This window comes from Falco cherrug, chromosome 4, assembly GCF_023634085.1.
Source record: "Falco cherrug isolate bFalChe1 chromosome 4, bFalChe1.pri, whole genome shotgun sequence".
Taxonomy (NCBI): Eukaryota; Metazoa; Chordata; class Aves; order Falconiformes; family Falconidae; genus Falco; species Falco cherrug.
The window spans coordinates 52,679,485-52,697,117 of NC_073700.1; the positions used below are offsets into that span (position 1 = coordinate 52,679,485).

A 17,633-nucleotide genomic window follows, 5' to 3' on the forward strand; every position below is an offset into this window, starting at 1 on the left:
CCAGGTTTTTCCCCAAAGTTCAAATATTACTCAATGGGTTTTCTGTTCCTTGCCCAGTCATGCTACGAACACATACAGAGGATGAGAGTCCGCCAAAGGGAGAATTGCCATGTGACTCACAGCTCCTGACCTCAGGAACCGAAGGGAGCCTCCTCGCTGCCGCACTTTCTTGACCAAACACTGTTGGATGAAGAAGCAATCATGTCACTGCTGTTGTGGCTGCCTTTGGAAAGGGAAGAACGGTTATTTATCGGATGAGGATTTCTTGCTGTGTTTTCTCTTAGACTAGCTATGATCATAAAGCCCAGATATACGGATGCTGTGGGCTAAAAGCCTTCAATACACAACCTCAGCTTGTGTTTGGGAATCTCTTTGCGGAAAGTGGCCAAGGGTTCTTTTATCCTGTAGTTTTATTTCCCTTTCCTGCAAGTAGCAACCTGCCTTGAAACCTCATTTAACTGTTCTCTTAGATGCTGTTTATTTTGCACTGGTGAACTGACACATGAGAAGAGGTTATTTTATAGAAAGCGGTCAAATGAAACCACAAGGACTATTTTGTCAGGACTGTTTCTGGTTGGCAGAAATGTGGCATGGACAGGAGAGGCCATCTGTCCCTGGAGTAAGGTGGCTCTTCCTGTATCCCCAAGAGGAAGGGTTTTCCATTCCTCTTCCTACCTATGCCAAACTCAGTACCTCGCCATTGCCTTGTAAAGCTGCTATTGACTAACTTCCTTGTTTTATGATACTTACAAGTATGTATTTATACTCTGTAGACTCCTGTCAAATCTCAGGAATATCACACTTGCACCTTGAACATGTTAGTGCTGCTTTGTAATTCTGCAGGTAATTCTGTTCGTGTGTGCCCAACAGAAAAAACGTATGTTGTCCTGGGATGACAAATCTCAAATCCTGGTGAGAGAAAGCATGAAACCACCTGGCTCTCTGCACTGACAGAGCTGCAAACACACTGGTTTTCCTAGGTGCACAGCTTTGTGCTGACAGACCACCCACTGATGCCAGTGGGGTACAAATCCCATTAGAATTGGGCTGCGTTTTATGCTGACTTTATAAAAGACAAATGGATATCTGGTATCCTGTTCCTATCAGACAAAAATAGTAATGTCTGAGCTGCGTATTTAGAGCAAAAGCTCTTTTGAACTAGATTTTAACCTGTTGGGTTTTTTTTTACAGTTTGACTTTTTCAGGTCTGTGACTTCAGGAAAACAAACCAAAACTTTACAGACTGTTTCCTCCTGTTTTATCTCAAGTATTATGCTTTAATAAATAGTACACTGATCACAATAGTTAATATATTGGTATGAGAGTATCCTAATGTACGTTTTACAGTAACTTTATATTTAAATAAAGCTGTTTCATTTTTAAGAGAGATTCCAGACTTGCATAATTCTTATTCCAATCGTTGCTGTCTTCAGACATTTGAGAATTTACTTTCCTCTCTGTAACTTTAGAAAGCATGTGCTGCTCTTACTGCCTTGACCACTCATGGGAACAGAGACTTTGAACTAGAAATTAGTTTCCCAACGTAAGAGAGACTGAATCAATAAAACTATAATTTTTGTGCTTCTGTTCCCTGCTGAATCAGGAAGTAGAACATGGCTTAAACTTTAAGATAATTTCCTGCAATTAAATTACTATTTTTTTACCCCACTGTTTCACACTGCTCATGCTAAGCCTTAGCAGGCCTTATGAAGGAGGGCTGATACACATCTTCAGAACTGAAGATACTGTGGTGCAGAGACAGCTCAGGTGAAGAGAAGACTAGTCGAGACCCACCTTCCTTTACCTGAACACCTCTTTAACCACCCTACCATGCCAGCCTATCTTCTCCCTTCCTTAACTATAACCCACAGGGAAGAGGAACTAACTGCAGGAATGATGCCTCTTCCCTGAGAACAGCTGCCTGGACTTTTGCATCACAGCAAACTCATGCCATCCACCCAAATGAGCACATAGTTTGCTGGACAGTAGGGTGCCAAAACTGATCCTGGGTACATTGAGATCCTGGGTTCTTGGGGTAAAAGCCAGACTTGTACATTTGCTGGTTTCACACAGCAAAGCCACGCAGTTCCAGCTTCACAGGACACGAAATGAAAAGTACTGTTGTTCATCTAAGCAAACCCTTTATAAAATTGCAGTGTTTAAAGTGGTTGGTGTCAATACCAGTTGCACAGCATGCAGTGAGACTGCAGAATACAAGAGCAAAAACATGCTTTCCTACCAATAACAGTGATTGTCAGCTTTAAACCATTGTTCCACACCTCTATGAAATCGCACCTTATTCATACAAGGAAGAAAGCTCCAGCTGCCTGTCTTTGAGAATGTAAACAGCCACAAGTAACAGCTGTGAACTTTTAATTTCAGAGTTGCTTAAAACTGGCAGTTTTCCAGTCTAAAGAAACACCCTGCCAGAGGTTGAATCACTGAGATGCAGTCACAGCTATTAAAAAAAAAAAAAGTCTGTTTTCTCCATACTGCATTCTTCCATGCTCTGGGTATTGATTTTAATTTCAGGTACCACTTCCTTCTCAAAATGCAAAACTTCTACTAGAAAACAAGACATGCAAAATGCATGCATGTACAAACTTCACAAGATTAGCTAGAAAACAATGTGACTTTTCAGCCTACTGAAGATTTCTACTATTGCACTTTCTAAACATATGGTTATTAGTTGCTCTCACTGGTCATCTGGTTGAAAACTGAGTAAGTTCTTGAGCAATAGTTCAAGTGAGCCCCTAAAGGGGCAACTAAGGTAACAGTGTGCAGCCATTTGTGCTTCTAGGTTTTCTTGCCAACCAGTAAAAGCAAGAGGGGTACTTCACTGGAAATACTCTTTTAGCCCAAGGGTAGCATTCAGGTTGCAAATTGTGCTATGTAACCATGCAGTAGTGCCATCTGGTGTGTTAACAGCATGGCTTATTTAGGCGATAACACAAGGCTGCTTGCTAGCTTCCCTGATTAATCAAATCTCTGCTTGATAAAATACTGCGCCTTGAAATAGTGTGTAGAAACGTGAGAGTACATTCAAGTTCCTCCTTTTGAGCTGGGGTGGACCACACACTTAGTGGCAGATTTGCTATCTGCACTCATTTGAAATCGGGACTTCAGCTTCCTAACTATTATGTTAAATTTAGTCCTGCAGGCCCTGAAGCAGTACAAAGGCTGACCCTGCACCTGAGACTTTCAGCTTTAGAGAGATACCACTTTACAAGACACTAGTACAATCAGCTCTTCCACATCCAGGCTACAGCTGTTGAGCCAGCTCAGGCTTCAATGGAAGCCAACTAGGGTCACCTGAAAAAAAAAAAAAAAGAAACAGAAAAGCTGAGCTGCACCTGGAAGCAGGACAGGTCTTAAAGTAATTTAGCTGTGACCAGACAAAAGAAGAGCTTAACTACTGGTGTCTGCAGTGCAGGTTTGCTTTCTGTATACAGTGCTCTCAGCACAGGGAATATGGTGCAGACCACTGCAGTCTGTGTTTTACCCTGAGAGACCTAAGCTTGATCCACAGAGAATTTCTGTTCCCCTTCCCTGAATGCATACTCGCCAGCAGGGCTCATAACATAATACTAATATGACCTGGGTTTTTCCTTTATCTGAGATTTTTTTCCTGTCCAGTTTCTCTAAGCTGACAGCATTTGAGTACCTAAAGTACTCAGTCTTGTTATGAATGTACTCTCTCCTCACCCTACATTAAGGCTCTTTGTGCTTAAACTGCAAGAGCTATTAAACAGGGAGGAGTCGGTCTTCTACAAACACCCACTTTGCAAAAGGTTCACTTTACAAAGAACTGAATAAATAGGAAGTTAGAGTAACGCTGTATCTATTGCTGCTTTCAAGTGGTGGAGCAATGCCTCCGGAGGTGGAGAGAGTGACGTCAGGTCTAGTTTCTTGAAATCTTCATTAGCACTCAATGATGTTAACACCTTCACAGTCCTCTTTAAATCAAACACTGCATGGAGCATGCCCAAGGTGGAAATGGCAGCTTTTGGAGCGTTCTTTGCCGAAGCTTCATCATCGAGGCCCTTTTCCAAGACAGAAATCCTGTTCTCTGCAATAACTTTGAGGAAGTTGTAGAACTCCTTGTAGTCTATACCCGTGCAAGACTTCATGATTAACTAGGGGGGAAAAAAAACCAGCACTGAAACGGAATCAACTCTCTCTTATTTACAGTAGGAATTACAAAGACATATTTTATCAAGCTCGTAACTATCGAATTTAAGTAATCATGTTTAATCATACTTTTTGTAATGCTCCAATGGCACTAAAACTTTTTACCTTACTTGAAATGCCACTAGCCCCAAAAGCAACAGTCTGTTTCTTCTAAGTACTAAATGGCTGGGTTATTTGAAACTGTTTTTGAAGCACATCAACCTAACAGCAACCCAGCAGCCTCCAGAAATAAACTTCACATTTGTTTGATGCTTAACATTTTGGAAGCACACAAGATGCAACACTGCTCCACATAGTTGCACATTGTGAAAGCATCACTTTGCAGACACAGAAATCTGCTGCCTTCACCTGAATTTTGCTTGTTTCAGATTCACCGTTTCTTCATCAATAGTCTGTGTGGGTTCTGTCTTGTCAGTTCTTCTGTTTACATGAAAAAGCATGTGTATTTTATAAAGGAGAATGTAAATACTACAGAAAGGATTGATCTTGATGCTGGTAAGAGTTGAAGAAGAGCAGCTGAAGCATTAGCTTTTCAAACAACATCCTAACCTCAATATAGCTAATATACAGTGGTACAGACCTTTCCCTATCTTACTAAAGAAATATTTGACTTCCTGGAAAATTAAGTTGTTTCATAAGGAAGTAGGAACCAGTGACATATGATTTCCAAGTATGAGGTTAAGGACTTTGTCTCAGAGCTCTAATAAGGTGGGTGCAATGCATCCCTGAAATATATGATTTTCTAACAGACAGGCCATCAGCATCATGTTGTTATACCTGGCATTGTAGGTGCCAGTCATCCATAGGGTCTTTCCATTCATTGATTTCCCGCTGGACAGCTGCTAATTCATCCTGCAGGAAGCACCACATTATAGCCACATTGCAGCCATTCACCCAGTTGTGGTTGATGGAAATTGTATCCTCCTGAAGGAATAATTTAAATGGTTATTAGGCTCTACATAGGCTCTAACATCTTTGATGTTGCAAAATGTATGGGAAAGGCTTCTTCGGCATCAATACCACCACTGTGCTGAAAGGCTGTTTCTTTCCGATGTCCCTGAACAACCAAATCTTGTTTCATTATCCTATAAACTGGTAAATGCCTCTAGTTCCTCTGAGCATACTTTTTAAGGGCACAAAGGTGGGAGGAAGGTGGTGGGGGAAACAAACAAGGTCGTTAATTTTGGTTCGTAGTCATGAAGATCAATTTGTTAGCATTTTCCATTATTAAATTACAATTTACAGTTAGAAACCAAGATTAACAGCCTCACCATAAATCTGTCTCACCTAGTATCCTATTTCTCAGTGACTAGTAGCATCTAATGACACAAAGCATAAGAAAAGAGGCTGCAGGCAGCCTCTTCAGTTGTATACTGTCCTAGCTTCTAGTGGTCATCTAGGAGCTTATGAGTTCAGGCTTGCTTTTAGCCATCATCTTGAGCGGCCACTGATACACCTTTCCTCCATGAATGTCTCTAAACTTTCTGCAGCTCAGTTACACTTCTGGCATCCACAACATGCTGTAGCAATAAAGGTTTGATCAGATTCAAGCCTGCTGCCTGATTATCTCTTAAGTGTGAAGAAAAGCATGGTAGCAGTTATCTTACCAGATTATAAACTTGGTGATGCCATCCACTGGGGATGAAGACTATCTCCCCTGCTTCCTGCACAATTTCAACAGGGGGTTGACTTTGGTTGTAGCGAGGGTAAACACTCCTGTCCTGAAGACTAGGAGCAGTCACGTCAAAGGGCAAGTTGCCATGGTGGTCCTTCAGATACTCCTCCTGTCCGGCGGGGTACAACAGCCATTTCTTTCTCCCACATATATTGGCTGACCAGCTATAGGAACGGAAGACATCAGCATGGAATGGAGTCCTGTGGGGCAAATCAGACAAATAAAGACAACACCTAAAAGCTGTAAGATGAATTAAAGTGTCTGAGAATCAGACATACACGCAGAAATCAACCTTTACTATGCAATCCTGATCCCAAACTGTCATCCTCTTCACTTAATTTTGATTGTTTCACAGATTAAAAGGCCACTATATCTACGTAGTACTGCAGTGTTTCATATCTTCTGTGCTTCTCCATCAGCTAGTTTTGAATCTGTCCCAGAAATACCTCAATGTCAGGCGATTCTGTGATGTGAACTGATGAGAAACCCACAAATGCAACTCCATCACCAATGCTGGACTTGAATTTTCACCCGCAAAATACTTAACGAATTCATCAGCGCCCCTCCAAGGCTTCTGTTGACTCTGCAACTCACAAGCTGCTGCTGATCCCCCTGGGAGTTGCTGCTCTAAAACCTTATATAAACTAGCTGACAATTTTTACAGAGGTTGTGTGCACAATTCAGGGCTTTTTGAAGGGCAAAAGCACTTTAGCTCACTGCATAAGGACAGCTCACATCCAGAACCAAATGAGCTGCTCAAGAAACAAGACTGGCTGAGTTCAGGTACATCGCTATACAGTACAGCCGCACTGTCTCGGCAGCATGATGTCATCTGGAAGGACAATGTGCTAATCCCTGTAATATTAATCTTAAAAAAAGAACATGTGAGAATGACAGAAACCACACTGTCTTACCATGACCCTTTAGGTCCCATGTAGACAAACCGGTAATCATCCACAGCTACAGCATCCCAGTATTCATTCAGCCAGTCAGATGAGAAATACACAGGGGTTGTATAAACATCTTGGTCGGGAAAAGCTCTTAAAAAGATAATGTGTTGGAAATGGGTCTCAGAAAAACGCAACATTGCTCCTTCTACCTCAGTTTCCAAAACCCAGATGCAAAGATCAAACAGGTATCTAGCAGGCCATTAATACTTAGCTGCCATCTCCTTTATATCATTGACAACCCTGAACTATACAAAAAATGCATGCAACAGTGCTTTTCTGTCTCCCAGGAAAGCTGTGAAGGTTAACTGCTGTTTAGGAGACTTTTTCTAATTATGGTAAAGAGAGTTCCTAATAAACACATTCTCTTCAGATGAGATGCCTGCAAGACTGGTTGTCCAACTGGATGACAGCTTGCTGGTGTGAGGGTTAGGAGGGAAGCCAAGCTGTGAGATTTTGACAAGTGCGTAGCCTCCCGCTGGATATGTTGCAGCCTCACATGGGAAAGGGGCATGTGCAGAGTTTCTGTAGGAAGCCATAGCACTGGTGTCTGGGAAAGCAGACAAACAGGGCAACAGAGACTGACAAATTTTCTCTACTGTTAAGTCACTGGCACACTCAAAAATGAAAACAAGAGCTGATCACAAGAAAGTTAGATTAAGAGCAGGATAAGTTTAAGGAAGAAGATTTGAGTGAAAAAACATAACAAGTCCTACACAGACGGGGGAACAGACAATCCATCCACCTCACAAGCAGCAGGCTGGAGGCGGAAAGCCAGAACAAGGTGAAGAGAACTTTAACAACCAGGAAGGTTAACAGAAAAAAAAAGGGTAATAAATGACTAACTCACACATGCTTACTGAATTACATGTAATTAGAAATGTCCCTCTTCTTTTTAAGAAGTAAGGTTTGCACTGTAGCAGTCAAACAAACGCCAAATGTTCTGGCCACAGGGCTTCCACAGGGACAACATACAGTCATTTAAAATGTAGATGAAAAGCAAAGCACCCAAGAATGTCAGCCTCTTCGGGAAACAATGACCTGTTTGAGGATCTCCTCGTGTGAAGTACCCCAAGAATAATGCAGTATAAGACTGATATTTTGGTGGGCAGGTGCTAACAAACAGCACTGGTGGCATTTAAAGGCTCACGCATTAGAAGCTGAGCATTATGGCTCCGCAGCAGCTCTTTGCTGTGCGTGGCATGCAGGGGTTTCCACAGTGCTCTCTTACCTGCTCAGGTGCCAGTCCTTCAGATAAAGGCAGCCTCGGGATGAACGATAGCCATTTTTAATGTACTCTTTCCAGTACTTGATATACTCCTTAAAGGGAAGCTGCTCCTTCGGGTTAGAATTGTATTCCTTGACATCACAGTTGGCAACAGGTACTACAGCCTCTCCTGAAATACAAACTCTTTGAGCCCATGCAGGGACAGAATAACTGATGCAGAGACTGAACTCCCTTAACCTTATCCGCTGCAATAGCCTCTAATATCTGGGCCCTATAATGCTAAGTACAGTAAAAACACATAAAGAAAGATCCCTAATCCAGCTCTCACTCGAACACCATCACTAGGCAAACATGGTTCAGACCAGAAGTTAGTTATTTAATGTAACTTGATTTTTTTCTCTTAAACTACATTAGGAGTAGGGTATTGATTCCTATTAAATGTACTAATATTTTACAGCCTGAAGAGACACTTCACTGTAACTACAGAACACTTTCTTCTTGTCTGGGGAAAGCATCAGGCTGCTCATTTGGTTAACATTAAGCAGGTAAATAAATTTAGAATTACAGAATGCTTTTTATTTTACTTCATTGTGGGAATAAATTTGAGATTGGCATCTGCAAATCATATACTGTAAGTATAGAAAATGAACATATTCCCTTAGAAAAAAGTCTGGAGAATTGCTTAGTTTTGTCTAGTGATTCTATTCTTAACATTTAAAAAAAGCTTTAGCACACACCTTTTATAGAAGGTATTAAAATGCTGTGACTTACCAAACTTCTGCAGGAGATGATCAAAGTTAGGCTTTCCATCCCAAGTAACCCAATTTCTCCTGCTGCCCCAGTCTTCAGTGAATTTAGCTGAGAAAATACAGGGATGGTTGGGAATCAAGTAATCTCGGAAAAAGTCCGAGTAAGTGAATGTTTCTACTTTTTCAATAAAGTCAACGTGTCCTCCGGGGAGGCAGAATGCACCCTGAGATGAACTGTTGTAGTCACGAAAAAAGGCAGTGGAACAGGCGAATGTTGCCCTGTCCATGCAGGCTGGATACCCTTCCTGGCTTGGCCAAGACAGCCTTGAGCAGATGCTATGCTACAGCAAAAAAAACTACTTTGAAATTGACTTGAGTCTCTAAACCATGAAAACTCACAGGAAAATATAAATGACCAGAGGTAAAACAAGAAGTCATGTAGAGGCATCCCACCACGTTGGCCTAGTTAGGATCTTCCATAGTTTATAGCTTAATGCCGGTGGGATATCTGACAACGGTCACCCCACGGATGGTGAAGATGCTGCTTTTCCCTCGTCACCTTCTCGTCAGGGTGACCACACTCTCTGGGGATGACTAGTAAAGGCTGGTTCCTTCCTAAAACAGCAGAAACATTAATTTCAGTGGTATATCCTTGCTAAATGACTTAGTTGCAGGGGTGGAGGGAAGGAAATGCCCCCAGTACTTGGGGCCCTGGGAGACCACCACAGCCCTGCACCTGTACTGGGGCTCACCCCTTTGTCAGAAGATACAAGCTCTGGCTCCCTCCGCCTTCCCCAGACCTTTCTCTATGGGTCAGACAGCCATTACAGGTTAAAACCCCCCAAACAACCCAAAGAAAAAAGATAAACAATAGTGAATAGAAGGGACGTATCTGGGAAGGCGGGGTGGGTGGTTGAGGGACAGAGCACAGGGCAGAAGGCCCTTAGACTAACGGGGCCGCACACCCTGCAGGGGCGGGCTTCAGGAGAGGAGACGCACCGCGAGCAAAGGGGAGCCCATGGTGCTCAGGGAGGGGAAAGCGGCCGCCATTAGGCCGCTCCCCCCTCACGGTGCTCTAAGGGGGAACCCGGACGCCACAGGCCGTCGCACACGCCATCCCCGCGTCGAGCTCCCGTTCCACCCGCGCGGCCGCGGCCCGCAGAAGCTGAGAGCAGCGGCGGGAGGATACTCACCCCCGCGGGGCAGGCCCCCGGGGCGAGCGGCGGTCACGGAGGCAGCGGGGTGCCGCGCCGCTCCCGGAACCCCAGCGCTGGGCGGGCGGGGCCCGGGGGAGTGAGAAGGGGAGAGCACAAAGCGCGGCTCAGCCAGCAGCAGCGGGCGGCGGGCGCAGGCGCAGAGCGGCGGTGTGGGGGTGGCCGCTGGGCTGGCTGCGCTGCGGGAGGTGGGTGTGAGGCCGGGGCGCGAAGGGGGCGGGCTGGAGGAAAGGGGGGGATCGGGGGAGGGGGTGTGTGTGGCCGAGACTGGGGGAAAGGTTGGTGGTATCTGGGTCGGGAAGGGCGGTTGGGCCTGAGCTTGAGAGGAGGATGAAGAGGGAGAGGTTGGGGATCGGCCTCTGGAAGGGAGGGGGGTCTGGCTTGGGGCGGAGGGCGGTTTTGGGTTTGTAGCCAGGAGAAGGAGAGACCGCAGTGAGGAGGGAGGGGTCTGGCCTGGGGGAAGCTGTGGGGGTTTGCCCCAGAGCTGTGGCAGAGAGGGGGATGCCGGTTGTGGTGCAGCCGGGCCTAGCAGTGAAGGAGAGAAGAGTGTTTCGGTGACTGACCTGCGGCTGTCCCGAGCAGGCCTAGGGAAGCACCTCCCCTCGTACTGGGAAAAGGACAGAGACTGAGGAAGGATCTGGTGTAACTTGTGACTGTGTTGAGTTTGGGGTGAGGAGGAGGAAGTCTGCCTTTGTGCTCAGAAGAAGGAAGAGAAAATGATGGAACGTTTTAGGGAGGGAGAAACTTTAGCTTGGGGTGAGGAGACAGTGCATCTGGGGGATGGCATTGGGGAAGGAGAAGGGAGCGAGTTGTGGGAGGAAAGAAGGAGGGCAGAGGAGGGTTCACCCCTGAAGTGGGGCAGGGCAGCCTTGAAAGGCAGGGGGGCAAAGTTTGGAAAGTGCAGATGTGTCTGTGTTTTGCGTTACAGAGGTTGAGACAGGGTTAAGGCTGAAAGGAAGGCTGGTGAAGTTTAACCTGGGCGCTGTAGGAGCTAGTGTGGGTTAAAGGATGGGAATGGAGGCAACCCCATAGTGAAGTGTGTTTGGGAGAGGCTGGTGGGACTTTGGTAGCTTTGTATCAGAAATGAAGTGGAATCAGAATTTTTTTTTCCATAGAAGGATGGAAACATGTTGATGTGGAGAAGCCCCTCAGTCTAGAGCCATTCTTTAGTGGGCATCTGTTGGCCTTTTGAGGAGAGGGGAGCTGAATTTCTGTGTGCTGTAGTAGAGAGGTGCTGTGTGTCTTTGCCTGCTGCACCTGTTGGAGGGTCAACCCTGAAAACTTCATGTCATGTAGTGTCCTTTGGAGCATCGTAGAATTAGAAACCTGGTGGAACTGCATCTTAGAGCTTTACTTAAAAAAGAGGGGAGAGTCACCTGATAAGCCTTATAAACATTTTATTATGAGGGCTGGTTTTTTATTTATTATGTTGAGCTCACAGGAGTGTTAAACGCATAATTTGCCAGATGGTAGCTTTAGAAATGACCCTGTGGAAACCTCAGCTGTAAAGGAGGAGAAAAAGTAAACACACACCAACATGTTAGAAACATGTGCAGAAATGTTCTGGAGATGATTACCAAGGGCAGATGGGAAGAACCTGTGACTAAGTTTTGAAGGCTCTGAGTTAGACACATTGCAAAGGGACAGTGTTCTGCTTATGAGTTTACAGCACTGCCTCCCAGTGTTATGTAGCATCCCCTTGCACCTGGGGTAGTTAGTAATGCTTACATTGCATTGAATGATCTCAAAGCACTTAACAAGAGAAGGTGAGTCACCTTCTTTTTATAGAAGCAGGGACAGGGTTATGTGTTAGCTAAAGAATGCATACAATGTGGTGATGCTGCCGGAAATACAATCCACATCGCTTTGCGGCTAATCCTCGTTCTGGTCTGTGCTGCTGTGTGTAGCTCTGTATAGTACTGCACTCGGTTTGGGGGGCAGATGTGTCAAAAAGACAAACTGTTTGATAAGGAAAAGAGGTGATTTACGCGGTGTGGATAAAGTTTTGATGTTGCGGAGCCTGTGTTGGGAGAGACTGCGTGTGTCTTCTGGTCTGTAGACAAATGTGTGTTTCTTTACAAAAATGAAGAAATTTATTGTGAAATTATTCAAGTGTCCTCTTCCACCACATACAGAGAAGGGGTTGAAGTACTGTAATCCTCTCAAGTTTATAAACCTATCCCTGACTTGATTGAAAAGTAATTGAAAGTGATTAGGTTTCGAGGGTTTTTTGGTTTTTGTTTTTTTTTTCCTGCCAACCTAGTCCTTTTCATGGTATCTTAAAGGACTGACTTGCATCTGTTTATTGTCTTTTGTTTGTTTGTTTGTTTTGGGTTTGTTTGTTTGTTTTTTTCTGGGTGGAAGTACTGGAATGATATGTTTTATTGCAGGTAAGTTTTTTTCAGTGTGTTTTACAGAACGATGAATATTCCATGTCTTGTTATACAGGGAACTTCTAGCCATGTTTTAGGAGGAATAGAATGGGAGTGGCATAATGCTGAACTTCCAATTGGTGGGGTCAAAGCAGTCATGGCAGGAGGAGAGAGATCCTGAATTTTGAGTAATAGTTCCTTGTAGGAAATAAGCTGTGTAAGCAGCAGAAGGCCTTTACCTCAGCTTTTCTGAAATGTGATTGTCAAAACTTTAGGAAATATTGGGGGTGGTGGAAATCCTTCCATTTTGAAAGACCGTAGTGGAGCTGTTTGATCCTTAGTGTCAAGTTCACTGTCTACATCACAGATGAAGTTGGTATATTTAATGTTGCTTTTTGTTTCACATGAGTAGGTGTTCTCCATGTAGGTGCTGTATAAGCTAACGAGAGAGAACCAGAGTCAAGATTCTGTTGTATAAAAGGCAAAGTGCTGCCCGTAGATGAGACAAAGAAGTTCCTTTAATATTAACTCAAAGACAGTAGAGTTGCAAAAGTAATAGGATGATGGTTTTTAGCTGCTCCGAAACCATAATCACAGGTTAATATGCATTAGAGAAGTATATGACACAATGTATGTCATAGGTGAAATACACATTTAATGCTTTTTTCCAGCTAACTTCACATGATTGTGAGCGTTTCTTCTTTTGTTTAAGACTGGTAAAATCACTCGTGTTTAAATCCAACGCTTTGAAGTCTTGTGTTAAATAATGTATGCTGTTGAATGTTCATAAATAGTAGCTATGTCCTGTGCCACTGATGACTGTTTTCATTGTTGAATAAAACCAGTCTTGGTTATCCTTATGTACATCTGTTTTTCTGGTTTACATTTCTTCTCTGTGAGAGAGAAGAAAAAAAAAAAAGTCGTGGAGGTCTGATGCTGATGAAAACATCTTTACATTGGAGAAAAACGTGCTGGTACAATGAATGGATTTAATTGCCAAATAGGTTTTTGCTTGGAAGTTCTGGCCTCGGGCACAGAAAGGAGCTGACTATCAGGCAAAGCCTTGAAGTGCTCAGGTGAGTCAAAGGTCATAAGACCCAAGGCGTGTACACTTATATATACACAGGTCAAGTGACAGCTTCGTTTCTTCTCCCAGACTGAGAGGACTTGCTTTACTCTTAGATCCAGGCTTAAAGATACATTCTCTATTGTTTTTCCTTTTGGTAACAGGCATAGTAGGATTTTAGCTTTAGCTTCAGCTTTTTTTACCTGCTCTTTTGGACTTTGAAGAGAAACAAAAACTCAGGAAAAAAATTCTGCCTACGGATGGACAGCTCTGTAAAGGCAGCAGCCCCCGAAAGGCTGCCTAAGAGCTCTACATCTACAGATAGAGGTAAGGAGCTTGAGTTAGGGTTTAGGAGGACTTTTTTTTTATGGCACAATTGTGAGACTGCATCAGCTGTTAATATTTTCACAGCCTTAATGGTAGAGAGCATGCATGAGAGAAAAATGCTATCTTGATAGGGGGAGCAGGTGGTGGTTATATAGAGTTTGTGGAACTTAGCATGTCAAAATGTGCCCTAGGCTGAGATTATACACAAATTTAAGGCTTATTTTCTTGCTTACAATTTCCTCTTGCCTCCCTAGTATGGTTGTGCCTGGTTGAAGGTAGCTGTTGCTGTTAGTGAGGTCTAGGAGTTGTTTTTCAGATGACGTTATGTTCTGCAGTGCCTGTCCCAGTAGTGGGTGTTGAGAAACCTGCACTTGGTTCCAGGTTTCCCTTGTGATCTTCTGCTAGGTGTATAATCTTTCAGTGTTTAGGTTTCATCAATATTGAGATACACTACTTTCTAAAAAATCTCATAAATATCAGCATGCTGCTCACAACAAGCTGTTGTTGTTATAAGTAATGTAAGTACCAAAGAGTTTCAAAGGTTGGGGAAGGGGATGTCAGATACTTTGTATGGGCTGGGGTCTGAATGTGACATAATGTTTTGATAAATTGGGAGACTGCTGATTCATTTTTTTTTTTTTTTTTCCCCCCTGGCTCTGATGGGAGCTTTTTCAGTAAATGTCATTTGTGTCCACAGTATGTTCACCCTATGAGAAGCTTGAGGGTGTAATATGGGATGTTTAGTTTTGTTTATCATCTGCTTGCTATGCTATTGTATTTACTTCATATCTAGGCAGTGTCAAACAGTTAAACTTAGTTTTGATTTGTAATTTGTAAATCTTGATTGATAAAGCTATAACTTGATTTAGTTTCAACTGTCCTTTATTTCAGCACTGATGTAATTTATGTTGTTGTTTAAATGGAAGTAGTTGTCAGTTACAGTAACAAAAAGTTACCATTAAGGGCACATGGGTGTTTATCCACATTAGAAACATTATCCACTTAAAGTAGCTGGTAAAAGCCCCTGTTCTGCTGATTGTTTTTTTGCAGTCACATTTCACTGACGGTTAAAAACTGCTTTTCTTTTCCCTGTGACAGAAAGAAAATAAACTTTTAATAGAAATTACAATAATTGGCTACACACAAAGCCCAGTCAGGCTGGGAAGAAAAACCAAACAATTATTTCCATCAGATCTGTCTGATCTAACCTTGCTGTGTTAGAGGAACTACCTTCTTTTTCTAGATGGAGGAATTGAGGCCAGAGCTTTTAGCTTTTCTCCAAATTATGAAATTATGTAGCAAACAATTGAGAAAGAAACACTGTTTGTAGAACTCGTCATTGTTTTGTTGACTGTAGCTAATAATTTAAATCAGATTTCTGTGGGCTTTTCTCCCCTCTTTTTGGCTCATAGTACAGTGTGAAGTTGTCTCTCTAGGATTGCAGTTTTATTAGGCCAAAACAGATTAAGAATTTTCACTTTAAACTCCAGCAGCTTTGTAAGCTTACGGCTTATTTTTCCATTTGCATCACTAAAATTCATAATGCCATGGAAATAAGGTATGAAGACCAAAGTAAAGATTTTTGTGGAATACGACATACCATGAGTAGTCTTTATCTTGATAATGCTGAAGTTTTGAATATTTAATAAAAGATGTAATTGGAACTGGACTCAGAGCACTTTAATTAACGGATATTAATGATGCAGCAGCCTGAACATGCTAGAAGGTCTTCAATATGTGCTATAGGAATTTACATCAGTGGTACCTGAAGAAGGACTACTACCTTTTTTTTTTATTTCATTAGGATTCCTAGACATTTCCTTAAGGGGAACAGAATCATACTGAAGTCAAAAAGTGTAATTAGTCTCAGTGTCAGCCTAATTGGGGATTCTGTAGTGGAGATCTAACTCTGCATTTGTTGCACCATACAAGTAGCAGAAGACCTTGAGATAATGTTATGGTACTAATCTATAAATTACGCTATGATACATGAAAGGCTTTGAGAAGATAATGAATATGTGAGTAATTAAATCACCATTACATAATGGATGTTCACAAAGTAGTTGCAGAACGTAATTAGTCTTCAGTGTTTGTGCTGAGAACTAGTGTTGCGAAGGAGATGTTACAGGAAACAGTCTGACCCTTGGGTTCAAGAAGCCTCTTCAGAAGCGTGGAGAGGTGCCACTTGAGATACATTTCATTTAATTTACAGTTCCAAATTTGTCCTTGTTTTGGTGTAAGCAAGTCAGGCCTGAGGCATATGACAGCGCTCTGTTTTCTTGTCAGGATTCCAGATACCAGTGAGCAAGTTTTATAGGATTAGTATTATGTCATCAAATAGCATCACGGGCTCCCAGGAAAACATGGCCTGTCAGAGAGGTGCAATGAAATCATCATAGCCCTGGACACTGTGTCCCTTCGTGGTGAGTGAACAGAGTCAGTTCTGCCGGCTCTCTTAAGCTCTGCTGGTTCTGCTGCTGCTTGTTCCACTGTCATGTGTGGAGCTGCTGTGCATACTGGGCCAGCAACGTATCTTCCAATACCAATGTGGCATGTTTTTCATCTTAACTTCCACTTGGGTCAGTCAGGGTTTTCCCAGCAACACTGCTAAGTTGTTTCCAGTTCTTCCCAAACTTCTATTTCCAAACCTCTGTGATAGTAACTGAGTAATAATAAATCTTTCAAAGAACAAATGCTACAGGTTTGGAGCATTTATTTTGCCTGTGATGTTCTACCAGAAGTTCTGGTATGTGCTTGAGTTTTGTGATTTTTGGCTTCATGATTCTTGAGTACATGGATTTGACGAATGGATCACTCGGTGGATAAGGAACTGGCTGAGTGGTCACACTCAGAGTTGCAGTCAATGACTCTATGTCCAAGTGGAGACCAGTGAGGAGTGACGTTCCTCAGGGGTCCATACTGGGACCAATGATGTTTAACATCTTTGTCAGTGTCGTGGTCAGTCGGATCGAGCACACCCTCAGCAGGTTTGCTGATGACACCAATTTGTGTGGCACAGTCGGTGCTCTGGAGGGAAGGGATGCCATGCAGACAGGCTGGAGAGGTGGGCCTGTGTGAACCTCATGAAGTTCAGCAAGGCCAAGTGCAAGGTCCTGCATGTGGGTTGGGGCAACCCCCAGTATCAACACTGGCTGGGCAGAGAATGGGTTTGGAGCAGCCCTGAGGAGAGGGACTGGGGGTGCTGGTGGGCGAGAAGCTGGACGCGACCCGGCCACGTGCGCTCGCAGCCCAGAAAGCCCCCCGTGCCCTGGGCTGCATCCCCAGCAGCGTGGCTGCCGGGGCGAGGGAGGGGGCTCTGCCCCTCTGCCCCGCTCTGCTGAGACCCCCCTGCAGCGCCGCCTCCAGCTCTGGGGCCCCCAGCATAAGGAGGGCACGGACCTGTTGGAGCGGGGCCAGAGGAGGCCACGGAGATGGCCAGAGGGCTGGAGCCCCTCTGCTGTGCAGCCAGGCTGGGAGCGCTGGGGCTGTTCAGCCCAGAGAAGGGAAGGCTCCTGGAGACCCTGGAGCACCTTCCAGCACCCAAAGGGGCCGGCGAGGAAGCTGGGGAGGGGCTTTTCCCAAGGGCCTGCAGCGCCAGGACAAGGGGGAACGGCTTTGCGCTGAGAGAGGGCAGATGGAGATCAGAGCTGAGGGAGAAATCCTTCCCTGTAAGGGCGGCGAGGCGCCGGCACGGGCTGCCCAGAGCAGCTGTGGGTGCCCCAGCCCTGGCAGTGCCCAAGGCCAGGCTGGACGGGGCTGGGAGCCACCGGGGCTGGGGGAAGGGGGCCCTGCGCGTGGCAGGGGTGGGACTAGGGGGTCTTTAAGGGCCCTTCCAACCCAAACTAGTCTATGATTCCATGTGTT

The 17,633-nt window shown here is 44.2% G+C and overlaps 3 protein-coding genes across 12 annotated transcripts in view; 2 read left to right on the forward strand and 1 right to left on the reverse strand.

Annotated features, from left to right (window-relative positions):
- The window catches only part of ALS2CL (ALS2 C-terminal like), a 48,615-nt gene extending 47,228 nt beyond the window's left edge, over positions 1-1,387 (forward strand). For all 4 annotated transcript variants that reach the window (XM_027809792.2, XM_014282473.3, XM_005442329.4 and 1 more), the window contains one exon: positions 58-1,387. In XM_027809792.2, coding sequence (XP_027665593.1) covers positions 58-129 — 72 coding nt within the window. In that variant the 3' untranslated portion in view covers positions 130-1,387. The remainder of the gene's footprint in view (positions 1-57) is intronic.
- On the reverse strand, positions 1,242-10,080 carry JMJD4 (jumonji domain containing 4). 3 transcript variants are annotated; one of them, XM_027809794.2, is made up of 8 exons: positions 9,790-9,949; positions 9,190-9,405; positions 8,813-8,899; positions 8,045-8,210; positions 6,781-6,906; positions 5,799-6,066; positions 4,969-5,115; positions 1,242-4,136 (listed from the first exon to the last, which is right to left on the reverse strand). In XM_027809794.2, the coding sequence occupies exons 2-8, from the start codon at positions 9,236-9,238 to the stop codon at positions 3,825-3,827; spliced, it is 1,155 nt and encodes a 384-aa protein (XP_027665595.2). In that variant the 5' UTR covers positions 9,239-9,405; positions 9,790-9,949; the 3' UTR covers positions 1,242-3,824. The 3 variants fall into 3 exon arrangements, with proteins under 3 accessions (XP_027665595.2, XP_055562925.1, XP_005442385.2); XM_055706950.1 differs by lacking the exon at positions 9,790-9,949 and adding an exon at positions 9,984-10,080 and having other exon boundaries at positions 8,813-9,405; XM_005442328.4 differs by having other exon boundaries at positions 8,813-9,405; positions 9,790-9,950.
- A 2-nt stretch (positions 10,081-10,082) lies between these two features.
- Positions 10,083-17,633, forward strand: part of SNAP47 (synaptosome associated protein 47) — a 31,172-nt gene continuing 23,621 nt past the window's right edge. The window contains exon 1 of one of the 5 annotated variants that reach the window (XM_005442327.4): positions 10,083-10,192. Coding sequence is in view for 2 of the 5 variants with exons in the window: in XM_014282569.3 (XP_014138044.1) it covers positions 12,376-12,394 (19 nt within the window). In the remaining 3 variants the exon portion in view is untranslated. Of the gene's footprint in view, positions 10,193-10,420; positions 13,453-14,335; positions 16,193-17,633 lie in introns of those variants that run through there. The other 4 variants (XM_014282569.3, XM_027809849.2, XM_055706949.1 and 1 more) reach the window with 4 other exon arrangements.